This window comes from Manacus candei, unplaced genomic scaffold (genome assembly GCF_025592945.1).
Source record: "Manacus candei isolate 608988 ecotype Guabito, Panama unplaced genomic scaffold, ASM2559294v1 h1tg000119l, whole genome shotgun sequence".
In the NCBI taxonomy this organism is placed as follows: domain Eukaryota; kingdom Metazoa; phylum Chordata; class Aves; order Passeriformes; family Pipridae; genus Manacus; species Manacus candei.
In genome coordinates this window covers 2,589,269-2,606,209 of record NW_026138167.1, presented here as the reverse complement: position 1 = coordinate 2,606,209, position 16,941 = coordinate 2,589,269, and the positions used below count along the sequence as shown (strand labels likewise).

General features: G+C 42.0%; 1 protein-coding gene across 6 annotated transcripts in view; it reads right to left on the bottom strand.

Moving 5' to 3' along the window:
* Nucleotides 1-16,941, bottom strand: part of TLN2 (talin 2) — a 157,167-nt gene that overhangs the window by 75,367 nt on the left and 64,859 nt on the right. For all 6 annotated transcript variants that reach the window (XM_051770456.1, XM_051770459.1, XM_051770458.1 and 3 more), the window contains 9 exons: nucleotides 16,527-16,669; nucleotides 14,999-15,126; nucleotides 10,700-10,763; nucleotides 8,371-8,475; nucleotides 7,986-8,141; nucleotides 7,001-7,102; nucleotides 4,466-4,542; nucleotides 2,582-2,762; nucleotides 620-733 (listed from right to left, as the gene is read on the bottom strand). In XM_051770456.1, coding sequence (XP_051626416.1) covers nucleotides 620-733; nucleotides 2,582-2,762; nucleotides 4,466-4,542; nucleotides 7,001-7,102; nucleotides 7,986-8,141; nucleotides 8,371-8,475; nucleotides 10,700-10,763; nucleotides 14,999-15,126; nucleotides 16,527-16,669 — 1,070 coding nt within the window. The remainder of the gene's footprint in view (nucleotides 1-619; nucleotides 734-2,581; nucleotides 2,763-4,465; nucleotides 4,543-7,000; nucleotides 7,103-7,985; nucleotides 8,142-8,370; nucleotides 8,476-10,699; nucleotides 10,764-14,998; nucleotides 15,127-16,526; nucleotides 16,670-16,941) is intronic.

The following is a 16,941-nucleotide window of genomic DNA, read 5'->3' as shown; positions in this document are numbered from 1 at the left end:
AGAATTAAGGATTGCAGTGAGGCTCTACAAGAGGCGATATCATGTAAATCTCCCATTCCTTCATGGACTTCTAGAAGTGAAACAGAGGACAGCCAGCAAGCCCTTAAAGTGAAATGTTAAGGCAAACATTTTCTTCTGCTGATTCCTTCACTACAGATTTGCTACCACACTTCAATGGCTGCCCTTTTAAGGTAAATGCCACAAAGTGCATGCATGAAGGTTAAACACTCTTGACTGACAGTCCCCCACAAGCAATAACCCTTTTTCTCTGTCCTCGTGCCCTAACCTGGATCAGGAGCAACACAATCAGATTTTGTTCTTATTTTTCACGTGTGTGGGAGGCAGTTACTCCCACCATAAATAATGCCCATAGACTGTGTTTAACTGTACACGTGCCCACAAAACAATAGCATTCCAGACACGTTTGTGCAAGTAACACTGCTGCATCTGATCTCAGGAGACTGATAAGAGTGAGGTGGAACACTGAACACAATTCCTTGAAGAGAGAACAGCATTTTATCCCATTTTAAAAGTGATATCACTTTAGATCTGGGGACAATGATCTGTAAACACCCCAGAGCGTCAAGACTCATTCCTCTGAGGCGTGAGGAGAACTCACCATGTCCTGCCCCAGAGGAGGCAGGTTGTCCACCTCGCTGAGGTCGGCCTGCGCCTGCTGCACCGCGTGCATGCTGGTGTTGATGGTGCCCATCAGGGCCTGCTGGGCTGAGGTCTGCAAGGCAAAACAGGGCTGGTGCTGCATCCCAAAGGGCACTCCAGGCACACGTGACACGTGCACCGAGAGACAGCGAGTGCCAACAGTCCAACACTCACACCAGGCCATTTCAGATCTGGCCTTCCCCTGGTGCACTGGAGAGAGCAAATCTCTCTCACAGTCTTTCACCTGTGTCATTTTACACTGCTCTGTGCCTCCACACCTTTCAGCTTTCTCAGATCAAACAATGACCAACAGACACATACAGAACACCACTGAGCTGTCTTACTGACCTGCATTCAAGGAACATGAAAACTCAATTTGCCTCTAGGATATCCTTATTGATTTCCTGGCACAGCTACCAACGTCATCGAGGACGACTCTAAAACTAAACTGTCAGCACTCAGCACAGGTTAACAGAGAACTGCAGGGTTTTAGGCAGAGCAGGATGGAGATCTGTGCTGGGTGTCTGTGGCACAGTTTTGGCTGCAGGGGTGAGAAGGGGCCAGGGGCTGCCCCACGCTGGGCACACCAACAGAGCCAGGGTAGGACACAGCTGAGCCCAGCAGCTGTGGCACCTCTGGGAAAGCATCTGTCAGAAAGGGCAAACCATCACATGGCAGAGAGGGGAAAAAAGAGTTCATGAAACACCCTTGCAAATGCAGTGCCTGAGGGGGATGTGGAGGAGGTGCTGGGGCAGCAGAGCACAGGGGTGACCAGAGTGGAGCAGGTATTTCCCTGCAGCCTGTGGGGAGAGCCCTGTTGGAGCAGATATCCTCATATCCACCCTGCAGAGCACAGAGGGCCCCACGCTGCACCACGTGGGGATTTCCCAGGAAGAAACTCCAGCCTATGGAGAGCCTGTGCTGGAGCAGGGTCTGACAGGAACTGCAGCCTGTGGAGGACCAGCACTGGAGGGGATCTCCAAAGGGAACTGCAGCTCATAGGGACCCACACCGAAGGCAGTTTATCCTGAATGACTGCAGGGATAAAATGCAGGACACACTGGATCTGGGGAAAAGCATGAGGAGGAAGGAGCAGCAGAGAGGGGCTGCTACAAGTTGACCACTTGTGAGAAGGGAGTAGAACAGTCAGAAGTGAAGGAGTGAAGTTTGAGTCTGTGTGGAATAAAAAAAGGGGGGTGGGTGGGAAGGTGTTTTACTTTTCATGTTTCTCATCATCCAACTGTATTTTAATTGACAATAAATTAAATTCCTTTTCTCCAAGCTGAATCTGGTTTGCCCATGAAGGTAATTGGTGATCTCCATGTCTTTATCTTGACCCACGCCAGATAAAGCTTTTTTATCTTATATATCCCACACACACACTTCTCATTGAGGAGGAGGAGTGAAAAAGCAGCTGGGCAGGCATTTGGCAAACAGCCAAGGGCAATCCACTCCACATATTACACTTCTAGTAGTATATCATGACCTTAAGCACTGATTATATTCTCAAAGATTTTTTAGGGCTTTTAAAGCCTTTTAATTTAACTGAGAAAATGCACTATCTGCCTTAAGCCTACTAAAAATTTTCTAAATTGCTGGGCTAGTGATAAGCTAAAAGTAAGCCTTTTCTTTAAAATTGCTTACTTTTGCCAGTCTTTAAACCATCCTTTTTCACCCTTAAATACTGGTTTAACTACTTAGAAGCAAAGAGAAGGCTGGAAGAGCCTGCTTTAAAGAAAACAAAGAAATAAATCAAAATGTGATACCCTAAATACACCAGGGACACTCCAAACTTATGTTTGGTAGGACAGCCAGGAAGTTCCAGCTCTTAGAAAGAGGTATAAAACTCTGACTCCTCGCAGCGCAGACAAGTTTCAAAGACAGAAAAGAGTTCCAAACACAAAACCAGGAGGCTGCTCACAAGAGGGGGCATGTGTCCTCTGTGCATCTGCCCGATGGTGACCTGCTGCTGGGGGGAGGGCATGATGCCAACGTTGAAGGTCTCGGGGCCGCTGGAGCCCGAGCGCATGACAGCGGGCAGGGCCACCGAGCCGTGCTCCACCTTCCCCGTCCGGTTGAACTGCTGCTGCAGGATGGTAGATCTGCAAAAAAAACCCCCAGCCAACAGAGAATTAGTGAGCTCCTGCAAAGCAGGCTCTGCCAGGCGATCTTCCTTTAGGATTTTAAAGTGCATTTTACCACAGTTTGGAGAAGCCGGGAAACTTTACGGTTTTCCTTTCTAAGCATTTTCTAACATACTGGAAAAACAATCTGGGGCTTTGGGCAGATTTATTCATCTGCCTGTTATCATTTATTTATAATAAAATATTAATTTTATAATGACAACAAAACTATTATTAATAAAATACAATTATTTATAGCACTAATGAGCAGGCACCAAGAAAAAGGCAATGTGCTGTTTTGGTACACATGGTACAAAAGCTTTACCCCTTTTAGATGCATGACAGACAGAACCAGAACAGGGTTTATGGCATAACAACTGCTTTGTTTCAGTTGCATCATGGACTGATGAATAGAAAATAAAAGCATGAACCTTGTGGAGATGTCTTTTGCAAGCACTTCCTAAAACTGGGATAAAAACTAACATTCTTTCCTTCACCTTTATACACATAAGCACAACAGTACCTGTCAATGATCTGGTAGCCTATCAGATAATGGGCTGGGGGGCAGGATACTTTCAAGAATAATAAATAAAGTTACTGCCATCCATGGCCATGAGCTGCTTTGCCAGATGTACTGCTCATATTTAAATATGATTCAAGCTTTAATAGATAGAAACGTTGACAGGAATTCAGGCTTTAACAATAACACTCTTCTGGGGGGAAAAAGTGATTTCAACTGTGAAAAAATCTTTTATTTATCTATTACAAGTTTTGGGCTACTCTGCACAGCACTTAGCTGTATATTCTGGAAGTGCTTTGGAAAGGGCCATGTCAAAATAAAGCACATCTGAACACGTGTGACCCATCAAAAGTTGAAATTACACATAAGGCCACATTAACTATCTAACAAGTCTATCTCATATAAACCCTATGCTCAACAATAAATCAAATGGGCTTTTCACATACACACTGCTGACACTGCCATCCTCAGAGTTCCAAGAGGAGACTTGAGTGGCTTATTACAGCTCATAATGTCAAAAATCTGTTTCTGTTCTTTCACTGCATGGAAAGTGCAGTGATTTAACATTCCTTTTCATGAGCATGGCCAGCTCACAGTTCTGCTTGTTGCTGTATTCAGCTACTTTCCCATCAAAACCATTGCCTGACCTACCAAATATTCTCTTATCAAAACCAAACCCTGACCCTTCCCCACACCAAATATCTGTTAGGTTTGTCTGGTGAATAAGTCAGCTCTGTTATAACACAGTGTACAACTAAACTCAGGAGGTACATTTACTGGAAACCATGGGACCAGCAGACACAAGCAACTAAACCCTCGTAAATCCTACATTTTTGCACAAAGATCAAAAAACTAATACAGCAATTTCAGCTCTGCTTCATTATCCCTCTCTCCACCCCAGCATTTTACTGGATTACAGCCTGAGTTCCTTTGTTCAAGGGTCAAGTTAGCACAAACTGCTGGTTTCCTTAACCACCAATTTTGTGACAAATACCTGCTCTTCAATCCTTGAAGGAATCTAGGAGCCTGATTGCCTGGGGGTAGTACTTCCTTCTATTGAAATATTGTGTAGAAAACCGTTCTTTAACAGCAATAACTGTCCTACTTCATTTGAAATGTGGCACTCAAAGAAAGAGCATTTCCTCCTGCTGTTTACACTCACTTCTTAGGCGAAACAGATTCTTCCAACATGGTTGATTCTTCATCACCTTCAAGCCCAAATCTATCTTTACTTTGTTTCTGGAGGAGGGGAAAAAAAAAATTCAGTTAAACAATGTGCTGATTTTTGCTTTGTCTCCACCACTCCCCTGCCATTTATCACAAACCTAAACAAAGAATGTGCAGAGCCTTGGCTGGTGCTGAACACCAGGCTTTGGGCAGTGAGGGACAACAGAACCTCCACTTCAGAACAACAGTCCAGGTTCCAAACCCTGGCAGATGAAGCACATAAAGCCAGAAAGCCTGCTGGTGCTTTTGGAACAAAGTGCTGAGATATTGTCTTTTCTCACAGGGGAAAAAATGTTCTGAGGACCAAGTGATGTGCAACAGCAGCAAATGCCAGCACAGACAGGACATGTACCTTCTCCTTTTCCCATTCTCTTCTAACTCAGCAACCTCAGGCTGACTCAGGTGCTCCAAGTCATATTTAGCATCTGAAATGTTACTACAGGGTGCAAGCTACCAGCAGGAAATACATATCCATAGGAAAGGAAATACACCTAATACTGTCTCCAAGTTGTTTTATCACAGGTGCTTTGAAGTCCTGGACAGTCTGCACATCTCAGTGTTTGAGGTAGGGTTTTTTTAGTGGTATAAGGGAGGTAAATATACATAGGGGCAGTAAATCTAAACCTCCAGAAACAACAGGAAACGACCATAAATCATAGAGGGAGTGCCTTATAAAAACAGCCCATTTCTACTTGTGACCTGGTGAAAAGAAACTGCTTTCCACCTTGTTTTGTGATTTGTAGTCTGAATACATATATTGTATGTAATATATAGATGGGTATAAATAGAGGAGCACCCACTATGACCTTGGGTACATTTAATGGGAACTCCTTGTGCACAACTATACACACACACACAACTTTGGAGAGAGAAGTCCTTACTATTATAGTTTGATCACATGCATGAACTGAAACTCCCTCTCTCTAGTACAAAATTGTGCCTTACTTCCATATTAATGTGAAGTCAATAATTATATCTAAATTAAAAATTTAGAAGTTACTCAAGTTCAGGGTTCCCTGTCAACTGATCAATGACCTGTCACTAATCAGGACATGAGGGGTTGGAGAACACTGCACCAGCAACACTTTAGCAGGAAAAAATGTACCTACCAATCCACACCAGAGAAAATGAGTTGGAACAGTCCAAAACACAGCAAGAATTAACATTATGCCACTGAGAGCAATAAACCATCCTTTGAGGCACTGCATCACTGAGATAACATGGGCTCAACAATTGTGAACTGCAGCTTCTCACGTTCACCACGGGTGTTTATTGTTTAACCTGCCCCTAATTCATTCATTTTAAACTGGATGTGTCAGCAGATGGGAAAGAAAAACAATCAAAGCCCTGGGAATGGCAATTCACACATCTGTGTTCTATTCTAGGAAGGCAGAAGGCTGCTTTCATTTGGCATTAGAGAGCAAAGATACTTTTGAATCAAGATTTAAACCATCTATAGAAACCTGCAATTTATTTGACATTTATTAAACCTGAGACTGACAGCCCAGAGGAAAAGGCATGTACTGGGATGAGTTCTGGCAATCCTGCTCAACCTCTTCTTGCACAACACTTGATGTTGCATCCTCCACTGTGAACAAAGGCAATAAATTCTCCTGGGCTACTTGACTTCCTCATTTCTTCACTATTAAAATCTGCTACGGTAAATAATGATGTAGGTTGGTTGAACCTGAATAAAGTAAAAATCTGACAAGAAGCAATCAATGCTATTTGAACCACCTCAATTTTCTATACATGTTCAGAACATGACCATTCAGCTCCATGTTTGTTGGCAAACTTGTTCCTTTTTGCTGTTGCACTTCTTTACTTGTGAATATTTTGAATGCTGGGGATGTGTATCAGCCTTTCCTCCCTCCTCCCAGGCACAATCCATAAAACCAAATTTCCAGGCAGTCTGGCCTCTTCACCAACACTGATTTTATCCCTCTGCACAAATGAGGTATAATCTTTGCTTTACTAATCACAGTATTTTTAAAGCAATATAATGTTGAGGTTTTTCTGTTTGTTTCTCTGGGAAAAAATCTTTCTCAGCTTTGTTGCCTTCAACAGCTGTACAATTATTGTGTAGTCTTTGTTGGAGCTTTAAACACTGCTTCTAGGGGATGATTTCTTCCCACCTGATCCATCAGCTTGGACCATAGTTTAAAATCCATGGTTGAAGCTTTGGACTCTCCTCTGGATACACAGTGTCCCCAGTTCACCTTCCAGACAGGAAAGCAAAGCCCAGGATTGCTGTACTGAGCCCAACCCATGCTACTGAAACAGTTAATAACCTTGATTTTTCCAGAAGCAGTGACTGACTTACAGGTAAAAACAAATAACATCAAAACATAAGATACAACACCAACTTTATGAGAGAAAGAACTGCAGCTTGCACATAATTGAGTTTTTGCATTGCTGTACAGTGATTTTTACAGCTTTTTTGCTACATATCAAGATGTTAATACTGTACCTTCTTTAGGATGATATCAATGTAACCTGCAATTAATTGAGAGATCTGTTCTCCTTCAGTGGTCTGTACTGAATAATAGCTTTCCTGATATTCACCAAAATCCTGAAGAAAAAGAGGAAAAAAACCCCCAAACCTCTTTGAAAATGCTAAGTAAAGTGAGAAACAGTACTAAATAAGAGAGCATTCAAATTTTAAAATTGTTTGTAGAGTCATTTTATTATATCCAACAGTAAATGAAACTGCTCCAAGGTTCTAAACCAGGGGGGGAGGGAGGACACAAGAATGCTTTTTTTTCAGCTTAATCACACATGTTTCATTAACTGAAATGCCCAAGAGACACTTTGTCTAATTTTATCAGACTTGGTCACTTAAGAATGGAGGAAAGTCCTTAGAATTTAATCCTAGAGCATAATCATCCATGCAAGCAGAAATCAGATGCACGTGAATCAAGTGAATGTAATTTTCCAGCCTCTGCCTCTTGCTCTCCCACTTGAAACAACCTTTTCATATCCAAAATGAACGTTGCAGCAGTCTCCTTGGGACCCAATAATGAACAAAATATCACATTCATGGAACTTCTTTCGTAACTATTAAATGTCTGAATGAACCATCTGACCTTGTTTACGTTCACATAAGCCACAAAGCACATCATGAACGACAGGCACCATAACAGTTTACACGGGTGAGAATAAAAGTGATTTCTTAAATGTTTCAGCAATTAGGCACAAACCAGATGTAAACTGTGTTTTCTGAAAAGATTTAATCAGTACTTCTGAGGAACTGGTCTGTCCAGAAGCATCAAACTACAGCTTGACCCTAGATGCAAATATGGGCCAACTTATTACTTGAGGACTCAGTGACTCTATACAACGCTAGAAAATTAGAGAGAGAACAAGTTACATGACAGAAACTGTTTTAAGTCCACCTTTTCCTTTCTCCTTGCCACACAAATCCCTCTTCCTCTGAATACACACAGAAGGATTACCAGAGTGAAGCTCTTAGGGGAGGCAGCCCAGCGTTTCACCGTGGTCAGCGGCCACTCCTGCAGCACCTCCTTGGTCTTCTCATCCACCCGCATCACAGAGTCCTTGGTGACACCCAGCAAACGAGGAACCAGCTTGTTTTTGCCTTTCATTTTTTCCTGTAACGAGGTGGGAAAGGTTTGTTTTCCATTCAAATGGAAAAAGCAACCTGGAACATACTGACAAAGGGAAGCAACGGGGCACGCAGAGGATGACAATTTAAAACTCTTCTCGCTCCCCCAGGCAACTGAAATATTTTGGAGATTGAAGCAACAAACCTTTGCTTGGGGTGGAATCAGAGGTAATCCATAACCAAGGGTACAATGGTCACAGGAAGACCCACAGTACCTTAACCAGGAAAAATGACACCCCGTAGGTGCGCAGGGAGCGGGCGAGCTTCACGTACTTCACTTTGGCCTCTATCTCAGTCATCTCACCACAGTTCTTGTGCTCCTGCAATGAGAGGGCAGCATCAGTTAGGCAGAATCAAGGCTTTCTGGAAACAACAACAACAACAAAAAAATGGCACAGCTTTTATCTGTTTCAGGAAGGTTAGTTGATAATCATTACAATTAGAATGGGTAGAAATGTCAGCAAGACTCTAATTCCTCACATCAGAGACCATAAACAACCTGTGCAAACAGAACACTCCTCTTTGACCATCATCCACTCAGTGTGTGCCTCACATCAAGTGCATTTAAACCACTTCTGATAGAGTTTTAAATTCTGGCTATTCCTGCTTTTTGACACTATTAGGTCTCATATCATTCATGCCTCTTCACTCAGTTCTTAAAAATAATTTAAATGTCCCAGCACCCACATTTTTTTCCAAAAAGAGACTTTACTCCTGCTTTGTGCCCAAAAATTCTGACTCATGAAAGCCTCACACTTTGTGCCTGACCATTTCTCATCTCTTGGAGGTCCTTCCAACAGGCTCTTTTTTGGGCCAGTTACAACATTATCCACAATCTTTTTCCAGCACATGAAAAGAATTCTACAGCTGAGGAAGAAACAAGGATTTTTCTAAATAGTTCATCCAGGTGTGTCTTGTAACTCGGTCTCTATTTATTATTTAAATATTTATTCATTAGTAAACTCGAATACTTTGTATGTAATGGCAGTTACCCATCTGATGATTTCAAACTTCACCTCAGCACTTGCTCTCCTACCCCAGACCATTCTGCTGCAAATCATATCCCAATGTCTTGGTTAAATACGATTTGTGGGGTTCCCTATCCCACCCCATCTTCCCCTCCCACGTTTCTGAACTGCTGTGGCCACCTCTTCCCTGGTGACTGATGGCAGCAGGGGGAGCACCAGGAACGTGGGAAATGCCTTCCTGCTCCACTTGTTACCACCCCGACAGCCTTCCAAGGAGGAGCAGCTGCAGCTCCCAAACCCCTGTGCATCCCAGGGACACAGGCTCATCATACCTGCCCAGTTCAGCACAGAGAACACCACCAGGAACCCAAGGAGCACCAACACAGTCATTGCACATGGAATATTTGGTGAAAACCACCTGCCCAACTCCAGAGTTTTGTAATTTGGGAAACAGCTTGGTTTTGGTTTGTTTTTTTTTTTTCAAAAAGGCAGCTCACTTATTCTACCTTCCTGTTGTATCTTTGCCCACCATCAGTGCCCTCACTTGTCCATGCACTGGAGCAGGGAGTGATGGAAGCTCCTCACGGGTCATATCTGACATGGGCAAAGATCCCATGCTCTGAATAGCAGGACAGGGACACTCAGAAGTGAAAGAATCTGCTTTTTGCTTAAACTGCCACCAGCCAAAGGTGTTCAGAACAGCATCAGCCACACTCACCTACAAGGAAGCATTGAAGCTGCAGGTAGAACAGCCTGAGTGACACGATTCCCTGACTGGGAGTGTGACAGACACAGCAAAGCACAGGACCTGCTCCTGCTCTTCAATCTGTCTCCCAGGTGAGGTCACAGATCACTGGTGGATCCTTCTAGAAACCATGACTTGATTTCACCTGTTGACCTCAGAATTTTCCAACTTACTTTTGGGAAGTTATTGCCAAAAAGTTATTGTTACAAGTTATTGCCAAACTTGTATTTCAGTGGGCAGATCCTTGGTGCACTTCCAGCACTCAGACTCTGAGATCACTTCCAACAGCATCAGCTCCTTGTACCATTTATACTCAATTTATATTGTATGTACCATTTATATACATGTACCATTTATACTCAATACCATTTATACTTTGTACCTTTTATACCCAACTACTCCAGCCTTTAACAACTGTGTGATTCCCAGACACACCATGGAATTCAAGCATTAAGTAGCACAACTTGAGGCTCAGGTCTGAAGGAGGCATGAAATTAAAACTGGCTTTCCTAAATGTGAGCCTATTTTAGCACAAATACACATCTTTACATTTCAATACAACTGACAAAAAGATCTTTAAAAACTGAATATTGACTTGTATCTTTTTAACAATGGATATTGGATAATCATCAGTGAAGAAAAAAGGTTCAGGATCAGGTATTTTATTTCTTCAGGATCTGCTAAAGAAATAAAATAGAAGCTGTCAGATCCTTTGCACTTGATTTTCTGATAGCTATATAATCCAAGTATACAGAGCATACACCTGGGAAAGCTCATGTTTTTCTTATAAAGGCTGTAAAACTGAAGTAGGCTTTTCAGCCTCACAATTACCTGAAATATTCGCTTTTCAGCCCCTCTTTGTTTGGTATATTCTTTAGGCAGGAATTCTTTTAGGCTAGGGGAAAAAAAAAAAAGAAAGAAATTCCATAGTTAATGGTTCCTTCTTGAGGAGGGATGCTTTCCATGCTTCTTTACTGGCAATAAATCACCCAACCTTCCTAAAATGGGTGCAAAATACATATACAGTGAAACAAAACTGTGTAAAGTAGAGTGAGAGCAAGAGGTTACCTCATATAATGAAGAAAACCACTTTAGTTACATCTCCATGTAATACCCTTTCACGTTTTTAAAAGTTATCAGAAGTAGCTGGGACACTTTCCATTTTTGAACTGAGGTGTCTCAGCAGCTCAGAGGGGTTCACATCTCAATCCAAATACACTTATTGTGATCTGGGAGAAGGAGACATGGGGGCTGGAGCCAGCTCTGCAATTCAGACACTGCTTTTGCTTTCCAGGAGCACCTGGATTTGCTGACGTGTGGGAGGGACCAAGCTCTGCCTCTGCATCTTCCAAGAAATGTTAGAACACCAATATTGTACCGAAAAACTGAAAAGTCATTTAAGTGGACACTTAAAACCAGCGTGCTATCTCAAAGTCAAAAAGAACCAGTTTTATTTCCTGTAGCACTCAGACAATAAAGGTGCTCAGAACACAAATTAAACTAAACAAGTTTGTCCTCCATGACAGAGTTCAGTCAGAAAGAATCTTTAAACACCTCACCTGTGCCTCCTTGCTGTGGAATAAAATAAACCCTTTCTCTCAGCCAAATGTCACCCTAACCTGAGGACACACCAACATCATGCTTTAACAAACTACAGTTCTTTCCTGGATTGCACCTTCCCACCTGGAATAGTCTGCTCTGGTGAAGCTGTGTCTTATACTCAGCAGGTCATTTTCCACCTAAAGAAACTTCCACAGCTAAAATAATTAGTTTCTAAGGATTCCCCCTGCTTTGGACCATTAAGAATCAAAATAAAGTCTGACTGGAGAATCCCCTCCTCACTTTGATTTATTCAGTAAGCAAGCACACTATTAATGATGAAAGACAGAATTACCTCCTATGATACAAAGTTTGAAGTTTTGAGAAAGGTGGATTGTTTTAAACAAGACTGGGAAAAAGTTTGCTCAACTGTTCTGTGGGAGTTGCTTTGCTTTTATATTTTGAGGGGGTGAGCACCGGATTATTTGTTTTGTTTAGTGTGCTTTTATCATTTGTGTTTTTAAACACAAAACCCTGCCACTGCAGACAACCAACAAAAAGACTAAATGAGGATTCTGTGCTTTCTTCAAAAATACTAGTCAGTACTGAGATCACTCATTTTGTTCTTTCCATAAAGCTCTAGCATTATAAAACAAAGTAAGAACAACTGTCCTTGCTTCTCTTTCTTCTGATGCTCTAACAGTTACATCTCACTAATACATGGTAATGAAATCTCATCTTATTTCCACAGACACATCACAGGGCAGGGAAGGCTGAAGAGCTCTGGGTTTTACCTGCCCATGTGCCTGCAGACAAACAGCCAAGGTGTGCAGTTCCAGGTGCCCCTTTCCCACCTGCACACGAACAGGACGGGCTCTTTATCAGATATTCCCAGCACATTTAATCCCTGTATCTCTGCAGGTGCCACACAAAACTTCCTCTGCAGGAGGAAGGGCATGAGGAAGGACTATCTGCAATCTGATAGTTTGAAAGCTTTCACAATTTACTTTGGCAGGACCTTCAAGGAAATTCCAACCACCGATACCGAAGTCTTAGCAAGGTGCAGGCAATTCTTCCTCTGTGCCAAGAGTGATTCATCAGGGACAAAAAAGGACACAAAAGGACTCTCTCCATAAATGTATTGCAGACATGGCAAACTAAGCTAAGCTGCTTCAAACCAGTGTTATGAAATCCTGGTGCCATTCTGTTACGTGCTGTTTTCAGCAGGAGCTGACAGGTTCTCCTCAAGGGAACCTGCAGCATCTGGAGGTTTCAGCAGTGAGTGACTGATACCTCTCCAAGGTATTTCACATACTGAGCTGCAGCAGAGAGTTTTATAAAATGTAACTACTTCCATACTTGGAAAGAATCAATGTTTATGCACCAAACAGTAGAAAATAGTCGGATGAAACTCCATTTTTCAAGGGGAAAAAAAATCAACAAATTTAGAAGTTTTTTTCTGAAAGGATGAGATGCATTTTCAGAAAAAAATAATCAGTATTTATCTACACTATTTATATACATTGTTCATAATGAGCCAGGATCACTTGGCTTGCTTAGAGTCACAAAATAAAAATGTGAGAGCTCACAAAAAAGCTGCCATGAAGGCTACTAAAGCCAAATGGACAAATACTAAATCATAAACACTAAATCATAAACATGGACACTTTAAATTAGAAGACAATGAATGGAGACTTACAGTTCTGCAACAGTTTCCTCTAGAGGACAAAATCTGAATTACTTCTAAATCAGAAATCCTTAATTTTATGAAGCTGATTATACACCAGGACAGTGAGCAGTTACACCTGGTGACCTGCAAAGTTTGATTCTAATACAGTCAAGGCCCTTAATGAAAATAAAACAATAGCAGAGAACATAACAAGGTTCTAAATTTTGGAATTCTGGTTCAAAACGATCTCCATAGGAGAAACATTCTCTTTCTAGAATACAGTTCAGCTATTAACACCTTTAATTTCTATTGGGATAAAAAAAAGATAATGAACACTATATGTGTGATGACTTCACCCTGTGATGGACTTCAAACTCTTCAGCACTGCCTACAGAGCAGAAATATCCTCCAGCAGCAGTTCCAGTCCACCATAAAACACTGTTACTATGTGGGAACTTAGAGAAAAAAAAGGATCTTCACACTGAAAGGACCAAGGAGAACACTAGAAAAGCCTAGAAAAATGGAAGCAACTGAATGCTGTGCAGCAGTTTGCAATTGCTGTTTTCAAAATTAAAAGCAGCTATTGCTGGGAACACCCAACTCTTGAAATAATTCCCATGCCACAACATCAGCTTATCCTGAGATAATATCCTAGTGGTTTGCTGCAGGAATACTCAAGTGAGTGGAGGGACAGTGGATAAATCCCAGAGAAAGATTGTTGTGTAACTGTTCCAGTTCTAGGAAATAAACCCCAGGAGCACAGGGAAGCTTTTCCACTGACTCCCCATAATTCTTGAGAGACATCAGTAGTTCCAGCAGGAGAGGTTCATGGGCCAGCCAGCAGCAGACAAACAGTACAAAGAAGAGTTGATTATTAATTGGAACTGGAAGATGTCTGTTCACAGAACTGAGTGGCTACTTCAAGAATATTTCTTAGAAGGGAAGAGTCTCAAGCAACCAGTGTCACAGCTCTGCACGTTCCAAAGCATTCACCATTTTAAAGTGACTCCCTGAGGTGCAGCAAATCCCAGCCCAGCTCCCAAAGGCAGCCTGAGTCAGCAGTGAGCACTGCCAGGGGAACAGGACAGGAACCAAACACACACCCACTGCTTTGTGCTTCCAATTAAGGCATTTATGAGCCTCCTATGTGGGCAAGGCTGGATGGACTGTGCAGTAAATGGCTTTCTTTGACCTTCCCACCTTCCTTTGCTCAGACTTTGGCCCTCAGTTAATTCTACTGCAGGTAAATCAGTCAGAAAATCAAAATCAGTAGAAAAATGGGACATCTGAATGTCAAACTAAACTTGCCCTGCTGAGAGCAGTGAAGCATCACAAAGATTAAAGGATGGGCCACCTATAAGCAGGACTTCAGTCTGTGTCTGAAACAAGGAGCACAGTTCCAGATTTCCATTCATGCAACACCAGGAGAGGGTGATTCTGAATCACTGATTAATGCCACTAAACAGTTTGGAAAATTTAACCTCTAAACACAGCAATTTTCACTTTATTCAAATGACAAGGCATCTTTCCATTCTTGTATTCTTCCAGCAGATCAAACAGTGATACACACTGATGGACACTGAATTCACAAGTGGCATTACTAAAGGCAGGCAGAAGCAAACTTCTAAGGAAGATCAAACCCTCAGTTCTCCCAGATCACCAGGCAGCTGGAGAATCCAGCTGTGTACCTCACTGGCACCCTGGCAGGAGCTGGTGCCCTGTGCTGCCTAATAAAGCCACTGCCAAAGGTGCCCCCAGCAGCTGATCTGTGCAATGGGGGCTCCTTTCACAGGGAGATTTGCTACAGAAAACACACTGAATCTGATTACCTCTGCTTGGAGCAATAAAACGTGTTTAATCTGTGACAACTCAACATTAGTTACACTTGAGGTCACCCAAATTTAGAAGTTAGAAGTGTTTACTCTAAAAATCCAGGTTTGTGTTTGTGTTCTACATGAGGTCCAAACTGGATCTGTGCTTGAAAGCCTCCAAACTCACAGGCCTTCTCAAAGGAGACAGGGTGGGAACCATTCAGAATGTCATCACGAGCCTAGAGGAGACAAGCAAAGACATGTCAGGGACACCCAAAGTGACCATTCCACCCCTGAAATTCCTGGAAAGCTTGAACACAGCCAGCGACACAAACACACTTTGCTGTCTGAATGTGTTTATTATTCTACTCTGGATGTGTTTATGACTAATAAAACACACAAAGGGCTAAGTTATTCCAGGGTGAATATCTCTGGAAACTTTTTGAAACTGTGATTGGAATACTTTTGATGAAAAAGAGAACTTGGCAACCATTCCCTGGCGTGCAAGTAAAATAGAAGAGATGCACAGACACCTCTGTGTGTGCCCACACGTGTGCAGATACATGTGTGTGTAATACATGCACTGGGAAACTCTGATCTTACTGCCTCATAACAGCTGGGAAAATGATCTCCATAACTAGGACATAAAAACTAAATTACTGTTAGAGATATGGCAACAGCAGAAGGCACACAGCTTTTTTTCTTCCTTTTGTGGGAATTTGGTGGTCATAGAAGATGACAGATTCTATAGTTCTGGCTATAGAAGGCTCACCTATCCATAGACAGAACAAGGACAAGGCAGTATCAACACAGTGTGTCATAACAGTAGCCTGAAAGAAATATAAATATCTAAGTGGCAGGAGAACAGCTCAGTGTGACAGTCTTCTAAAATAATTGGAAAATGTACTGCTCTTTTAAAAGCCATGGCAGCTTTATCTTTTGCCTCAGAATTTTAAAATGTAATTTAGAGCAACTCCAAGTACAACATCAGAGCATTCCATTAAACTTTCAATTACATTTTTTTACTTAAAAAAAACCCCAAACAAACCAAAACCTTTAATAAAGAGTTTTAAAGCCTGCTTTTTGTTCAGACTGCATTACAGGCAACCACAATGGCACCTTCAGTTAAATAATATCTTCTGCATGAAGCTCTTGCCCTTGCTAAGGTATATATAGGTGTACATATATATATATATATATATTTGTGTGTGTGTGTGTGTGTGTGCTGTCTGGGTGGAAGGTGGGAAAGGATAATAAGTCTCTCTCTGATCAGGGAAAAGAAAAAAGAGATGAGAAACAAAGTTGTTTGCAAGACCTGGGATTCCATATCACACAGAAAGCATAGAAGATAATGGGGAGAAGAACTAAAAGAGCAACTTGAGATCAAAGACATGCATGAATTTTAGGGAAACAGGAAAGTCAGTGGATTTTTGGCTGAGTGTTCATTATTGGGTTGAAAGCACTTGATTGAAAAGAATCAGTAAAGCCTCTGTGCTATCATGCTTTTGGAGGGACAGACAAAAAAGCAAAATCAAAGCACATCCAGATTTGGAATTCTAGAAGATGGGAGTCTTTCAGCAACAAAATTTTCCTAATTAACCTCCCCAGGTTTCCTCAGAGAAGGCAGCAGGTGCCATACCTGAACATAAAGCAGATTAAGCTGAACTGGGTCTCTTGAATCCACATTCTGGTCTGAATAAAAGAACTTCCTTCTCAACAGCAGCGTCTCGTTTTCATCGACCCCCTGCTCTCTGAAGGTCCTGCTGTGATCCAGCCAGTTCACTGCAAGAGAGCACACACACCCTCTGCTAAATACACACACTGGGCACTTCCACAAAACAGCCTGCTTTTGTTTCTGTTCCTAAATCAGCACTGCTGAAGGTCTGCTAGAGATGTGGACTGACAACAGCACTGCTGGGAAACAAGAATCTACTCCAGCATAAAACACCACTAATATTGCTGAGAAACAAGAATATATTCCAACATAAAACACCACTAATATTGCTGAAGAAACAAGAATCTACTCCAGCATAAAACACTGTTAATATTGCTGG